This window comes from Athalia rosae, chromosome 2, assembly GCF_917208135.1.
Source record: "Athalia rosae chromosome 2, iyAthRosa1.1, whole genome shotgun sequence".
NCBI classification, from domain to species: Eukaryota; Metazoa; Arthropoda; class Insecta; order Hymenoptera; family Athaliidae; genus Athalia; species Athalia rosae.
In genome coordinates this window covers 10266522-10283542 of record NC_064027.1, presented here as the reverse complement: position 1 = coordinate 10283542, position 17021 = coordinate 10266522, and the positions used below count along the sequence as shown (strand labels likewise).

General features: G+C 38.9%; 1 protein-coding gene across 2 annotated transcripts in view; it reads left to right on the top strand.

The window, feature by feature from the left end:
* LOC105694056 overlaps positions 1–16595 on the top strand; it is a 159784-nt gene extending 143189 nt beyond the window's left edge. For both annotated transcript variants that reach the window (XM_048650451.1, XM_048650450.1), the window contains exons 10-11: positions 6966–7158; positions 10573–16595. In XM_048650451.1, coding sequence (XP_048506408.1) covers positions 6966–7158; positions 10573–10898 — 519 coding nt within the window. In that variant the 3' untranslated portion in view covers positions 10899–16595. The remainder of the gene's footprint in view (positions 1–6965; positions 7159–10572) is intronic.
* The last annotated feature ends 426 nt before the right edge of the window (positions 16596–17021 follow it).

Here is a 17021-nt window from a genome sequence, read left to right as displayed (position 1 = left end):
GACAATGGATTGGTTTGTTTTTGAATAATGCTCAAAGGTAGCGGAGTACGGAACATATCATTTCGTGAAATAGACAAACAATTTGGACAAAACATAAACGAAATAACATTAGCTATCTTAAACCATATCACTAATTGCAAAGCTCGAACAGTGATCCAAAAAATCACGGATCAAATTTGAGTGGTGGGGTCTGGAAGCGAGTCGAGTTGACGTGAACAACCCAATTTATCGTACGTGTGTATATCTGGCGACATGCCATACATCACGTGGTAACATAGATATTGGCGATATTAATTAGAAGTAAATATTATATGCGTATTACTAGGTATGTGATAGTAGTTGTCGTAGAACGAACGCTGGGATTAACATAGTTTTAATTGGCTGGTTCAAATTCTCGTTTCACGAACTTCGACTAATTGTGAAGCTTTGGTTTGTTGGTGAGGGAGCTTCCCCCCGGTGTGTGATGTATATGTATTTGATAACTGGTTTTGCGTATCGCTACGTGAGCGAGGAATATACGAACGCCAACTGAACAACGAACGGTAATTCGCTTCGTTGCGCAGATATGAAAAAAAAGAAATTTCATCTACACCGGCTATAACCATAAGTTTGGTTAGCCGTCGCGATTTTTATACCTTGTTTGAGAGGACACTATGATTATATGTATTGATTATCTCCTCCGATTAACATCGTAACTACATAGTTGAAGCGGGGCTTCGTGACTTGCGCGGGGGGAACGACTGGGCGGGGATTTGTAATGACTATAATGGCTAAAAATTATCTGAAATGTTACCCCCAAGGATATAGTATGTCCTGTAATTTCTTCGTCTACTTCAATGAATTACCGAATGAATAAATCTTATTTCACTCTATGTACCGTTGAAGAGTATTCAGAGTGAACCACCGCAGGTGTCCGGATAGTGCGGTCCATCGCATCGCTATTTTCTTCCGTGGATTCTCCTGCTGTTCATCGGCTGTATAGGGAGACATGACGTTGATTAGTCTCCGCCTATTCGTACACCTCTGGTGACTCACCCTGTAAATATCCACGAATCCACAAGGCTAAATAATTCTGATCTCCGATCCAAGAGCCGTCGATTTTATTCCCTGGAGGATTTATGGCGCGTCCGGAGGTAAACAGAACGGTCTTTAGCGGGCAGATTGCCGGGAACGTAGGGGTTTGATATTTAACGGCTAAATTGTCCTCCTGGCTGAGTGACTCGTACAATGTTGAATTACTCGTAAATCGAATGCGATTGTTGATATCTCGGAGGCATTCGAAAAATAATCTGGAAGGATCAGTGATCGGATGACGGACTCGCCGAGCGTGTGAATCGGACTTGGAGATAATGTAAATTGATTCGGTGTGGGCGTGAGAATTTCTGTTGAGATGGGTCGGATGAATTTTGTTGAAACAAGGCAGAAATATCACGCCTTTCGACGTCGAGCTTCCATGATATAATTTCTATGGCGAATGCCTAAAATGAATGAAAACCCAGTCCAACGGAGAAAACCAGCGGTATCCATTCATTTCTCGTTGAAAAATCAAACTTCTCTAATCTACCGAACCCTTCTCCGAGTTTTGTACGCGTTAAGTTATTCAAATGTTGAAATAGAATCCAGGAGATTGGGGTGCATCTTTGCGAACAAACGAGTCAAATGCGTAGAGCTAACTCCGATTACTCTCGCATGATTCAGATTCCTATATTCTTGATTACCTATTAAAACTTCGGGGTCCTCCGCACCAGCTATTAGAACCTCCAAAGTTGGGATTACTCTTAACGTGAGCTTGATTATTTTTAAGCGCGAATGAAAAGGCGGATATACTAATATTACGTGAATAAAACGAGTTCCTGAATTCCGTACGTATCGAAAATTAACGAACGTCAAATTTTTTTCCAGATTCCACCCTTTGATATCCTGTTGCCCGGAAAACAAACACCACTTTGACACGAAACTCCATGTACACACGCTAATTATTCGGTAGACGGATCGTACAATTTCGACGATACTTATAATTGCGAAAAGAGTAATGATTAATTAATTCTTATCTCGGAAAATACGGCAGGAGTAGGTATGTACATACATACCAGACTTCTGGTAATTTCAAATCCAAACCCTCATTTACGGGGCTATTCGCAAAGTTCCATTTTCACGTCTCACTCGGCGCACGGCAGGGGCAATTACAATTTTCAATTATACCGCAGGGTTCATCTCTATTTATCGGGTTCGCTATACATAATATGCATACTTATACCGTCGCATTCAGGTAATAATAATCGGGTGTGCTTGAAGATACCATCGGGCTTCAAGTTTCAAGATGTTCGTTATACTTTGCAACTGTAACGGGAGAGCAGTCCAAAGCTATTTCGAATTTGTTGTTGGTGTGTTTATATTGCGGCGGTATACTTGTAATATGTAAGGCTAACGTTCTTATTCTGACCGTAGAATATTTTTCAATATAATTTCTGAAACGGATGAATTGAACAGAGATCCGAGCCGGCAAGACGCAGCATGTGGGCGACGTTCGTGACGGCAAAGGGATATATCCTACGGAGGAACGATTCGTCGCTCACTCGTCTTTAAAATATATCTCCAACAGAGTCGAATAATCCGTATTCCTGGCAAAGGGAGATCTTATCAAAATTCGAAATAGAAGAGATTCCCCCAGTTTCCAGGTTACTCATAATATTCGAGGAAATCCATATCGCATTCCTCCTGTCCCGTTGTCAAGTCGCTCGCCATTCGGTCTTATAGTCCTCTCGCGCGCAAAATTCGCTGACTATATATTTTCCTTCTTGATGTCTCTTTTGCCTGCCGTGGAATGCCGTTCGTGTCGCCGCCATCTACGTCTTTTTTTCTTTCCGTCAGATATTCGAGCCGCGCCTCATGGGTCTCACTAGTGTTGCGTATAATTAAATTGCCAAGGGTAGTAATTCCATTTGTATATACGTATAACGTGTTTATGTACCACGTCTACCTATGTATTATACTTTAAATGAAACAACCAAGATTTAATAGGACGTTTCATTTCACGCCGAATACCGCTGCACACCTAGCCATGTTTATTATAGTTTTGCATACCCGCGGCGAGTTGAGGTACGTCCCAAAATCCAGGATATCGATACGACGGGAGAAACGTTTCTCCCACTTCGCACGAGGTGCGTACATGTATACAAACCGCACGTGAGATAAGAACGTGAGATTGTGGGATCGGTGAGAAAAAAAATTGCCGGTTATCATCTCGTTCAATTCGAGGAATATCGAACATCCGAAGACTGTCGCATCTCACGTAAAATATTCTTTACTTGTGACCGCGCTGTGTTACATACGTAGGTATTCATTACGCGTGGAGTGCGCCGAATTAAACCGTATGAATAACTTCTGCCCCTCATTCTGTAAACCGAGGTTTTCAATGCGAGAATTAATTCGCTTTAACGGAATAGGTATGTCCACGGGAGGCTACCGCGGTACGATATTAAGTATTGAGGGGCAGCGTTATTACGTTCCCTTGGGTAACGTCTCCTATCGCGAATTGCGTCATGGCGCACCCGCTAGTGTAGATGTCCGTTCTGGACTATCATCGTAGGAGTTGGAAGTGTATAGTGACAACCGTAACCTTCCTGTACACAACGAGTCGAGCTGTCCCCGGGGAACCGTAATAATTGCCGTACGCGGTCCGTGCAAAGGTCGTGTCGTCGAAACATGTTACGCGCTGCTTTTCTAGCTTCTATAAAAAACATCGAGCTTCTTTATTAGTCCTTGAGGTACGCGTGTTCAACTTGCAGACCTAATGCACTAAAGTTCGTGTATAACATCCCTAACGGGTTATCATTTTAACCATACCGGGTGGATGGAAAGATACCGGCGAATTATTTTTTCTCAAAACTGTACAGAAACGACATGCACGTGTGAAACGAGGATTCGGAAGTGAAACTTTGAAAAAGTTACTCGTAATAGAATGAGGATATGCGATACACAAAGAAATATTCAACACGACCCGCGTGTCGATTGTTCGTCCGAATCGCCATTGAAATTTCAAAATTGTAGAAGTCGAAATTGATATTTTTCGGCATCGCTTGTCGTTGTGCTTGCAACGAATTTTCACGAACCTTCCGTTCCTTTTATTTTCAGTTGCTGGTGTTTCTCGGCAGTTCTCCAAATTTTCGAATACGAAATAAAAGCTGTCTATTCGAGCGTTCAGCTTTTATGCGAGTTTTGAGACGAATTGATCCTTTTACTCGACCCACAGTGTTCTTTTGTGCTGTACCCATGTGACATCGATGACGGTTTCAGTCATTTTTGTCAATCAATCGATCAGTCTGAATTCCTGCCTAGCTAATCGTTTCGAGAATATATCTATGCTTCACCGGATATTGAACGAGCTGAATCTGCAGATTCAGGAGAGCGGAAAACGATCTACCCGTACAACGCATGTATCCAAATGCTGTGTCAGGTGTACGAGTTTCTCCATTACGTTGTTACATAGGTTAACCTCGAAGCCGGCACAACGTATGCGCGTGTATTTGATACATCGCCTGAGGAGAGCTTAATTGAAATGTTTGAATTTCATCAAATAAAAAGAAACGGATCCACAGTTCAAACGGTGGAAAAACACCATTTGTATGAACATTATCCTCCATCGATCGAAAAGTTCCTCATCAATCACGAATGAACACCGAGTTTGAATGTAATAGAGATCGATGTAAAAACGAATGAAGACGGTGCTTAATTCGTAATTCTGAAAGTAACGTGATTTATTGGTGGTCATTTATATTCATACGTCACAAATAATTGTTATTTGTGAATATTTCTAACGTATTATAAATGAACCACCGAGTAGTCGCCACCAATAAGTATAATATTAAGTATTTCAACATCCTCGAACGTCCTTTCAAGTGTAGACAATAACTGAAATAAGTCCCACGACTCCTTCCATCCATCAACTCCATTCTGAATTTTTGATGCCAGAATTTTTATTTTTCAACGAAGTGATGAAATCCAAAGCTCATCATATTCTTCAAATTCAAACTAAAATAAGGAGCTTCATAAACAACATCAAATGATCGGATAATCACGTAGAAAAATAATCTCAGATTGCCGAAATATTGGAAGCTCCTCGTATTTCATATATACATACTCGAAGGTTTCATCGATTTAATTACTCTTAACCAAACTCTTTGATGAGTTAGAATGACAAAAAAAATTCGAAGGTTTCAACCGCATGAATTCAGGCATGAATAAGAGGTGCTGATGAGCTATTCAAGGGCATGCGACAACCGTGTGGATATAAATAGGTAAATACGGATCGCTAACTTTCTTCAACTTTCTATAAAAACTTGCAAGGTTGATTCAATGATCAAACCGTGTCTCTGTTGCCTATCATTAGTGAGTCTGCCCTGCAAGGGTTACTTGGTCGTAATTGAGTCGTTTGTATTCGCGAACCGTTACCTCATACATCCAAGTGGTCCGTTTAATTAACCCCTTAAAATATCAAGGATAAGCTTTTGCCGGACGCAAACGCCAAAATGGGTACTGGCCGTATGTGGGTATAACGGGTAAATGCTATGAAAATATTGGGTCAAAAGAAACCAATATCACAGAACTAACTTTTTATGGGAGAAAAATGTTCTCATTGTACTCTTAATCAAGTTCTGTCAGCATTTCCAAATCATCAAATATTTTCACACGTGTCATTGCTAGGGCTTAAATGTTCGGGAAAGTTTTTTTCCAGACTTAATTTTGCTGTGTCTGATTTCTCTTGGTCTTGGACGCAAATCAACGTCTAGAGAAAAAAGCCATGTGATGAAAAGCACGCCGAATGATGGTAATGTAATCGCGGGTTGCGATTATCTGTTATTTTTTATTGCAATTAAATAACTTGCTGTTCAGAGGTATGTCGCCGAGGAACAAAGCGCTTTTTATGCAAAACAGAAAAGCAAGAAATTTCTCGTTACCGTATTTTCTAAGTTAGGTGCCCCACATGTTCTGCATGGAATTAGTTCTATATCAAGTAATTGCTTAGCCTCTGTGCTAACCTACGTGTATAAACGTCACTTTTCGCCGGAGAAGTGAGATACTCTAATTAGCCTAATTAACATAAATCTTAATTAATTAATTTAAGGTAAATGAGGGAAAACAGGTTAACGCGCGCTGTGCCGTACTGACAACGTTATACGTTCCGCAATGTTAGCAACTTGAGAGCATATTTTTTACCAACAATTTTCCTGCTCTGATGAGAATATATTTACAATTCCTTTGCTATCGATATAATTGCCTGCCCCAATACTTTATGAAAAATTTGATGAGAATCCTTTGCAGTCAGCTTCATTGGAGCTACTTGTATTTTTCGTACTCAGCGATTGATGACGTTAATGATATCTTTCCGATTCACTTTTCGATTAGAATCGAATGACCGATTTTTTCATATTGCAAATTTTATATGGTTACGTCATTTCATTCTGAAATTTGTCGATTCCTTCGAAAGAGAGAATTTGAAAAATAAACGTACATTCATAAGGTGTATTGGGTGTTCTCGATGAATTGCGAGGATGAAGTCGAATAGAAAAAAATTGTCCTTTCAAAAAATACGTGGACGAGTATAGCCACCCTATTTGGGAAAACAAGTGGAGCATCCATCCGTTGACGAACGTACGCTCCCTTTTCGAATGCGTGCGTATAGGGATATAACAGAAAATAAATATACCTACGTTACGCTTAAACGGGCAGGGTATCTGCATCGGTGAACTTATTTTTGTTTTATCATAAATTTTCTAATTTTTTCTTCCGTCGCAACTGTTTTTTACGTCGATTCGTTGCACAAAACAAAAAACAAGCTACACATGTTAAAAACAAAAAGTCGCAAGAATGAACGGCGCGCATCAAAGGGAATTGAATAAATATTACTTTTATCAATAAACGAACGAATTTGACAATAAATTTCGTCTTTTCGTTTCTTTTTATAGCCCGAGGAATGCATAGCCACCTACGATCCTCACGCTTACTGCGTCGTTTATTCAACAATAGACAGCAGCTCGGTTGAAGTGGCGGAGAAAGTTTTGCAAACCCTATGGCGAAGTGACCACGTCTCTTCGAAGGCCGTTATCCTGGTTGGAAATAAGGTTGACCTCGTGAGGGGTACGCTCGTCTCGGCCGAGGGTAAGAATGAACAATCTGTATTCGGTTTTCAATTTAACGATCGCGCAGTCTGGAACCAACTCCAGTGATTTGATCTTGTTATCGCATGTTCTCTTTTTTATTTCATTTTTAAACTCTTGCGCTCATTTTCATTGAAATATTTGCACAGCTTACATCGCATGATATTCAAATTGATCAAACATGTGTCACATTATCAATGTCAGTGATACAATTTTTTCCCCAGCTGTTTCGAGAACATAATTTTTTAACGACTGTCGACTTTTTCTCTGGCCGTTTGTTGAATCTGTTTGTTGAATCTGTAACCTTTGTTGCGAGCATTATTCCTTGGAGTAAACATTTCGCTCCGTTTCTCACAGTCGTTTCTTCTTTGGGAGTCGAGAGTCGCCACCATGCATCTCCAAGAAACCCTGAAGATTCTATATAATAAAGCAGAAAGAACAGAGCTCAGTGTTACGGTAGTGGTGCAGTAGATGTTGTCGTCACTTCACGTTCGCTTGGTTGAATTATTAAATTTAAGTGTCTAACGTTAGCGCGCACCTTTGGTAACGTTGACGGTATTTCACGCGTAAATAATTTTGCAAGCTCTTCCGCGAAACAGAAATTCTAACTGTGTTACGTGCGATTCAAGAGGAATACCACTGACGCAACATACAATGTCATACGATACGCCGTACAATGTGTATCTCACCGAAAAGCATCGTGGTTGCAAAAAAACTCTTATACCTAATTCAATGGGTATATGGGTATGGCGTATTATATTGATTGAACTACATTGTATCGTTATTTGGACTTCGATTATTATCAGTTATATCACGAGACTACAGCTTCTTATTTATGTTTCAAGAATTCCGAGACTTTGTAGTCTCCGATTTCTGTCTTATTCTCACGGCTGAAAATTGAAAATTCTGGAATCGTTTGTGTGACTGGTTTTCGGTTCATCAAATTCCAGTCTGACATTGTTATTCAGATTTTCGATGCACACGTTCCGCAACAAACTTTTTGTCCGAGAATCAAAATATTTCATACGAATCAAACGCGCCCAAGTACATTGAATTCCGATCGATCAGTCTTAAGATTGTACCTAATAGAAAACGTAACGGCGGGTTAATTGAACAGAGAATTTTTTTGATCCAAGAAGACCGCGCTCAAGCCGGCCGTATTCGCGAAAGCTCGAGTACGGCCGGTTAGTTCTGTTTTTGCCGTCGAGCTGCGCAGCTCGCTAGACTTTCTCATGACCATAAACATAAACTAGGGGCATAAAGAATGTTCATGCTCATGACTTTTTGTGAGATTTATGAGTTGCGCGTTCTGCGAAAATAGCAACATCGCGAGCTTCTGCTCACCTACCCAGTTGTTGGATGTCCGTATCACCGTTGCGGCTATATTTTAATGATACGTGCTCGAGCGTTAAATCGTCGGTAGGTCAAAGAAGTGTCAAGATGATTTATGAGGTTTTAACATCGAAGATGAAGTATGGACGTTGTTTTTTCGTATGGTCCATTGTTGAAAAGTGTAACTGTAAGGACTATGGCCCTCGACGGTCATTAGAAGAAGTTTCTCCATTCCGAATTGTGAATTTCTTTTCCTTGGAATGTTGGATTGCTCGGCCTGCAATGCGAATTTTTCGTAACTACATCCAGCATTCGTTCCTTGCGAAAAAATACGCTCTGTACGTATACGCTGAACATAACTGCAATCTGAAGATAAAAGAATCGCGTGGGCGTATAATCCAACCTATAATGCGCGTGCGGTAATGATCGATTAATTCGAGCAATAGCTATAGCACGAATTTTAATGAGACCGAATGAAAAGGGCGAACGAAAAAATAAAGGAAAAAATAAGAAAGATAATCTCCAAGAGGGAAGCACTGCCGCTCATCAATTTTCGCAATGCACAACTAGAGGTCGAAAACTACCCTTTTACTGCAATATAGAAATAGGATACTTCGATTATACATCAAAATTCAAACCACGATCTTCTAAAAATCAACATACTATACTTCAACGAATCAGATCAGTATCGGATTGATCAGAAATCGATAAGATCCGGGTGAAGGTTTTTTTGCAGCTTGATATTCAAAGGTGAAAGATTCGGTTCAAATTTTTCCAGAATCAAAATGAAATTGCCCTTTTCCTCTCGATAACTAATTGAGGGGGTCGTTGAAAACCATCTCTTCATGTATATATATGTGAGTTTGTCGAATTCGCGTTTGCATCGTCAGTACCGATCTTATCGGATGCGCGGATCAACTCCGCTGAAAGTTAAATTGAATGAGAAAAGTGCGAGTTCACTCACGATGAGAAATACGTATATGGCTGAAAAAAATTTGAATACAACCTTTCGGAAAGTTCGAGATTGCAGCTTACAATTAGACCGTATACGTATGAACCCAACAGATCATTCTAGGTTTCTGATCTATATTTTATATTCTCAATTCATTTATTGAAATTACATATCCTCATTCTTATATCTTAGATATCGTATTACTGCAATGTAGTCGCGCGTTATAAAAAGAGGAATCCAGGTTTGACATCGTACGACCAACATTAGATCTTTTCGATCCATAACACGATAAAAAATGATACCAAAAATCACAATGACTGCAAGCTGTGTTTCCGATTTTTTCAAGTGATTTCCACTTGCTTTTCAGTAACGTAACATTCTTGTCGAATTTCCGGATTTTTGCAGAGTGGTGAGGGTATGTTGGTAGGCTAACGCAGCGAACATCCTGCCGTATAGCAGCAGCAGCTCTTAATCTTTTATGTATGAAAACCGCGAGAAATCTTTTTTTTTCTCTCTTGTTTTTTACATTCGCTTTTTTGCACGAAGATTTTCATCGGCAAAATGTGGGAACGGTCATACTCGACGAAGAATTCAAAGACCCATATGAAAGTCTGCATGACTAAATAATACCAGCTGTGATCCGGAATTTTTTTCTTCTTTTTTTTCTACGTCGAATAACGCACCGTTGAACTTTTCTTGTAGAACCTGCAGCTTTGACGTTTAATAATTTCTCGTTCTCGGGAATTTTATATTCCAGAGAAAATGAATAAAGATACGTGATAATAAAAGCTGGTTTTGCATCTTGTCCTGAGATATAAGGAACTGCAGGTGATTTTATTTTCGATATTTCATTACTTCATAACGTACATATTCCAATATCTGAACACGCGTACAGACATAGATACAGTACGTATGAAACACAATGTGATTTATAACAATGAGAACTTCGAGACTCGCGTGTTAACTTCTGTCGAGATCGATAACTAATTTGCATTTGTCCCATCGTGTTAAGCGCATATAACTATTACGTGCGGTGGATTTATTAACGTCACGGGCTCATACGCGTTGAAATTGCGACGGGGTGAAGAAGTTTAGGAGTTTGATTAAGTAAATCTTTACTTTATGTTTCAGATGGAAAATCCATGGCGACCTCGTACGACTGCAAGTTCATAGAGACTTCGGTTGTCATCAATCACAAGGTCGACGAACTACTGGTAGGCCTTCTATCTCAGATACGTCTGAAATTGGAAAATCCCGAACACGCGCGTGATATATTTTCGAAAAGATCGCGTAAGAATCGCAATAGGTCGCCGCTTGGTTCGAGCTCCGAGAATAATTCGCCAAAAAAATACAGGGGTAGCAGAACTAGCGCTAGTTTGAAGGTCAGAACACTTTTGGGAAAAGTATGGGCGCGTGATAGTAAATCAAAAAGCTGCGAGAACCTACACGTATTGTAGAGAAGACTGAAAATCATATATTATTTGATTTATAAGAAGAGAACAAATTATTATAAAAAAAAAAAAATGATTATGATGGTCAGTGGCTATAAATATATACGTATGGTATTCTGATAAATGTGCGGGATCTGCAGACGGAAGTCTTTTTTCATAAATAGAACAAATCATCCCTATAACGAACCATGACGGAACGTATTCTATTTTTCAACTGTCGATCGAACGGTTGTCGCCGGTTGTTGCCATGGAAGGATGGGGGGGAGAAGAGATACATTAATCTGCTGAATCCTTGACAATTGACAATTATCCCAAAAGATCTCTGTACCTTTACCATACGCTTGTCTAACAATAAGGAAAGCCAACGTTTGATCCCGTGAATCGCGACGTCTTTGACGAGGACAATATGAATCTAATTATCAATCAAAGGAGAGCAATCGTATTCAATATCACGAATGAACAACATGTATTGGTTAAGTAATACCGCGACAACAAGTGACGGAAAAAAAGTAAACGTTGAAATGAAAAAGAAAGCTGCACGATGCCCAAACGCTGCACGAAAATTATTCCTGCGGTATTTTTCAATTCGAATCACAGACATTTGAATATGATATATATACATACGCTTAAATTAGGTGACCCTGAGGTAATTATTAACAAATTGGTAATTTATCAATGTCTAAAATTTATTGAGACTGTTACACGGAGCGATGCATTTATACGTACATGAGACGCGAAAACCGCCTTTTGAGAACGGAATTCATCCGGTCGGATCAAGAATTTATTCGCAGTGAATTTTTTTCTTCCTATTTGATTCAAGAATCAAACAGCGTCGACGAATTTCACGTATGCATATTACGATCTTATTCGATATTACACATGAGCAGAGCGGAGGTGCGAATTGCGTTTTTTCACTGAAATCCAGAGTTCCGTGAAACAAATCCTATATATTATACACCCCCATTAAAAATAAAATTAGAGAACTTTTACAATCCAACATTTAACCAAACATGAATTTACACAATTTTTTACATTACAATTTTTGTACTTTGACGGAATAATAATTTATTAAGACTATAAGCGAGAAGAGATATAAACTATATAAACGGCTAATGCGTATTATATATATAATATTATAGTACTACGTACACACATGAAGTATATATCCAAACGAGTTTTAGCGATATATATATATATATACATATATACATGAAATAAATAGATGATTTAAAAAGAAAAGAAAAAAGCAATTTTACATGAATACTACATTCGGTGCGTGTATATGCGGTCCATTAGTTGATAAGTGAAGGGATATATTACATAATAGTGAAAAATTGTCATGGTGACATCATTTAAATAATTTGACGGATGATGATATTTTAAGGTCATTCTTTGCCGTATAGAAAATATGTGTCTGCGCCATCGCTTTTCAAATTTCAATAGCTACAGAATTTATTCGATATATTTCACGATCTATTTGTTAGCCTAGAATCAATGTTTACTTTAAGAAACAAATCCAAAATTTACACCGTGGGTTCCTTCCCAAATTTCAGCGACTCTCATTGCCAGTCAGTCTGCATAGCTGTCGATGGATAAAAACTTTTCACATTTTTTACTAGGGTCATCAATCTTACCGCAAAACTTTCTACAGTTTCCATATTCGATCCGCAGTTGCGTGCAATCGTACGAAAAATTAAACATCAAACTCACCTAAAATCTGTGCTTACAATGTCGATAAAAAAAAGAAAAAAAGAAAAAAACAGCCACAAAGAATAGTGTTGTTCGAATGTAAAAAATGGACGTGAAATTCAACTGACAAATAGTGATCGATAAGCTCTGCCACATCAGTTTCGTCTGGCTTTACCAAAAATACGATTTAATCATAATTTCGGATGATCAATTGTGCAAAAAATTTGCCTTAATGAGAACAATTAATGATAGCAGTACGATTCGTAAAACTGTAAAAATGAAACACTTCGCGCGAAATTTCATTATAATTACGACAGTGCGATGATACTGCCATGTCAAGTAATTAGTATTCCTCGACCGATCATTCGCAATAATTATCCAATCCCAAATAATTTTTCTGTACGAATAAAGTGAAAGGAAAAAAATCAGAATCGTAGAAAAAGCTGGTGTTTCTTCAGACTTTCGTTTCGGTAAAATTCAAGGGTTATTTTATTTTCTCGTTTACCGTATTCATTTGTTTCTCTGTATTTATTTTTCCTCGACATAAATAGCTTGAATTTTTGTACGCAAGTATTATTCGTGTATACGTATTGCAAAATACGGAGGATTACGAAATGCACAGAACTATACTCGTATGCATGTGAAATATGTATTCGAACAACGTGGGGGAAGGGAAATTTTTTACCTTTACCAAATGCTAGACGTATGAATAGCTTTTGGGCAGTTCGTGGGTAGCTTCGCCCTCGTCCGTACGTTTCTTTTTTCGCTCTTTTTTGCGTCAATCTCTTTTATCATTTCACCAAGAAAATCCGAGGTGGCGAGACAAAAGAAACGAACACAGTTGTACACGTTGAATTCATTAACGTAACCCGTTATACATATGAGAATACTAAAGGATGAAGAATGAAATTACAGACAATAACTTCATCTCGAAGTTCGCGTCACTGAAATTACATATATTATTGTACCATTCAAATGAAATCATGTGTTACAATGTACACAAACCTCATTCATAACTGGCATAGTTAGACACTACACGATATAATTGAGGTTGGCGTCAAATATCCCTAGGGGAATTTACAGCAGCGCAACGGCAGAGGTGGGGGTCCGGCGCCACTTGACCCGCATCCATCGTACGTAAATTCCACTAGGGATATTTCGCGCCAACCTAAAACTACTGTCTAACTACGCCAGTTATGAATGAGGGTTGTGTACGTATGTTTGCTTTACATCAGATCGTGAGACATAAGAATTTATCCAAAAGAACAAACGACGTGATATAGTTGGTGATGTTATCGTTTGAACTGAAATTGCTCCGGTTATGTGCGGTACGGGATTGTAATGTATTTTCGCCCAAGTATTTTCGAAAGACTTTTTTTTCATGGTATTTTTTGCTTCGTTTCATCGTTCGTATATTTTTTAAATTTTCTCGTTTCATCCGTGCAAAAAAAAAAAAACAGAAATTTACAAGAGACTCGCTTATTATATCACTTTAAAAAAGTCTCCGTGCAGGGTGCTCGTCGTTATCCAGGTAGCCTGCAGAGACATGTATATAGTCTTAAAAATTTCTACAATATAAAAATAAACGGCGGAGTTTATACAAAGCAAATATACAAGCTCGTTATAATTCGTTTGAATTCGTGCGATTTGAAACGGTTCGTTTAACACCCGTTAAAACCCAACACTTGAAATATTCTCATTGCGTGAAATGCGAAAGGTTGTATTTTTCAACCTAGATATAATCAACCCCCCAGCTGCACGTTCAATATAATGTACTTACGTTTTCACATGTAACGACTTTTTTTTATACAATAACCTTTACCCCAGTTTCAAAAAATGTATACCTACCTATAACAACTCACAATAAATTTAATGTTTAATTGCAGACAAGGAAACTTTCTATTGTAGTTGGTAGCAAAATATTTTTTTATAATTAATTATTCACACGAGGATGGAGGAAATGAATTTTGGAAATGGAAAATAATTTTTTAATGCCCGATCGGATGTAACGTGAGAACCTAGTACATCGGTGACGACCTTTCAGTTTTTTTTTTCTTCTTTTTTCGACCTTACAGTCTCTGCTATAGACTGTCTCTGCATCGTACCCGTCTCCTGACTTCTTTCTTAACAAAGAACGACTCCATTTTAGGCAAACTCTTTGTACCGCGATTCACGGTGGAAAGCACTTCGTGCCAGACCCAGAAAAATCAGTAAAAGCCTTGGGTGGAACGTATATCTCTGCAGCTGGTGAATAAAATATAGACGCTGTATGCGCGCGTATTGCGTGCGCGTTTTTATCATACGAAAAAGGTATACATATTACATACGTGCTCACTTATACATAGGTATACGTGGGATTCATTTGAAAGGAAGTTCACCTGGATACGAAAGGGTTAGAGAGGGAAAACTAGGTTTCTGGGCGAAGGCGTGTAATCGGCTTGATCGTTCGTTGATTAATGTCTTAAAATTCTTGACTTATCTGCGATAAGTTTTGGCTTTGGAATTTTCACCACTCTTTTGCGGGCACGTTATGCGTCGATATATAGGTAGGTATATGCAGAGTGGAACGAGATGTAGGAAAGTGAAGGTCTCGCAGAAAATTAATTGTTGCACCCCTCCAAATTGAAGTCACAAATAAAATGATATTTTCGCGTGTACTACGAGAGACCTTGGATCTATTTGAGGAGGTATATATGAATTTCTGCACTCCATATGTAAATGAACGTTCGGAGGGTAATGCGGTTGGTCATCTGCGTCTGTCCGTCCGGACCACCTGTTGTCGTATCGTATAATTGCACCCAGATCGGACATATGGAGAAACACCTCGGTCTTCGCTACAATGAAATCTCGCCCCGCCAGGAATATAAATTCGAGCTCGATTTGTTCATCTGTCAATCTATGACGTTTTCATTCCTTAACCGCCTGCAGATGATATATCGGTATGAAACGCTAACATACCAAATATATACACGTGAATATAAGTGTAAGCTGGTAACGCAGCTTCAGCGTATTACTGCACAAGGAGGGCAATAAATATAAATCGAACCTCGTATACAAAAAATGCTTTTAAGCAGAACTTCGAATACATCTAGAAGTCTGCGGGAGCGGTCGAATTTTGTTAGAGGATCAGGTAAAAGCGAATTTCAATCAGCAAAAAGATTTGCCCCGAGGCTTTGCGCGTACGGGTTTGCTGCCGCGGTCAATCCAATTCCATGAGCGCCGTAGTTTTTTTTTTTTTTTATTTCTCCTGTGTCAATAGTCAGAACCAACAAATACTTACGTAGAATGTACTAATTACATGACTCAATCAGATGGCCGTGCGAAACTGATCGTGTTCTATGAAAGTTAATCGAAATTATGACGTCGGCTGCCCTCATTCCCGACGACTGTACGTGAAAACACGGACGTTCCGTCCCAATTTCCGCTATATAATCATCCCAACTGTTCCAGTATAAGGTTTCTGCTAGCTACCGGGCATTTGTGAGGCCGCTTTGAACTTTGAACTGTCATAAACCTTAAGTGTTCAGATCTGCGAGATCTTAATAAATTATTTTATCTTGACCGAAAAAATTGCCGAATTTTAGTCGAATCGTCATCGCGACGGTCAAACCCTTCGTTTGAAACAGGTCACCCTATTATACCCAGAGGTCCTTGAAAAAAACTTGTCCACATAATTTTTTCAAATACCACTTGTACCACTTTGCGAGTGTATGTACAGCCGAAAAAATGCTTCCCAAACTTTTTTACTCAACTTATATAACTAGGGACAGCCTCGTTTAACTTGCAAAAAGAAAAAATCACGCTTCGTCTCTATTTATTTTAACCTTTACTTGTCTTTTTTCTTCCTTCGTTCGGAATAAGAATAGTAACAATAAATTGGGAAAACTTTTTTATGTAGGCATACGGCACATTTTTCAGGGGCTCTATTACACGTACATAAGTATGAGAGAAAGTCTGCTGAGATCATGATAAAAATATGCATATAAGTTAGCTGCTGAACAACATTGACGATCCGTTACTTCGCGATTTTGACGTAGTTTATTAGCTCCTTTATACGTTGACTCTGCAACAACGTGAATTTATTCAGATTGTCGGTATTTGGACGTTGAATTTGAATTTTCGCTTATCACAAATCGCATAATGCGATAAATTATATGGACCGTAAGACAGTGTCCAAGTTTTATTACCACGGCGGGCGGCGCGGTGTAGAATACTCGTCCGGATTTCCGTAGGAGTGAAAATTAATTTTGCAAATACCGCGAGCTCGTTTTTGTCCCCATAAAATGTTTTAGGTTCAAATTATTGTCCCGTCCCCTGGTAGTTTGAAAAAGTTGGATAGCTTATAGGTTACGTAACGCGGACGCCACATGGTACGCCCATAACGACAGTCTGCTAATCGGGTGGATTACTAATAGATATAAAACTGAAATTTTAATGAAC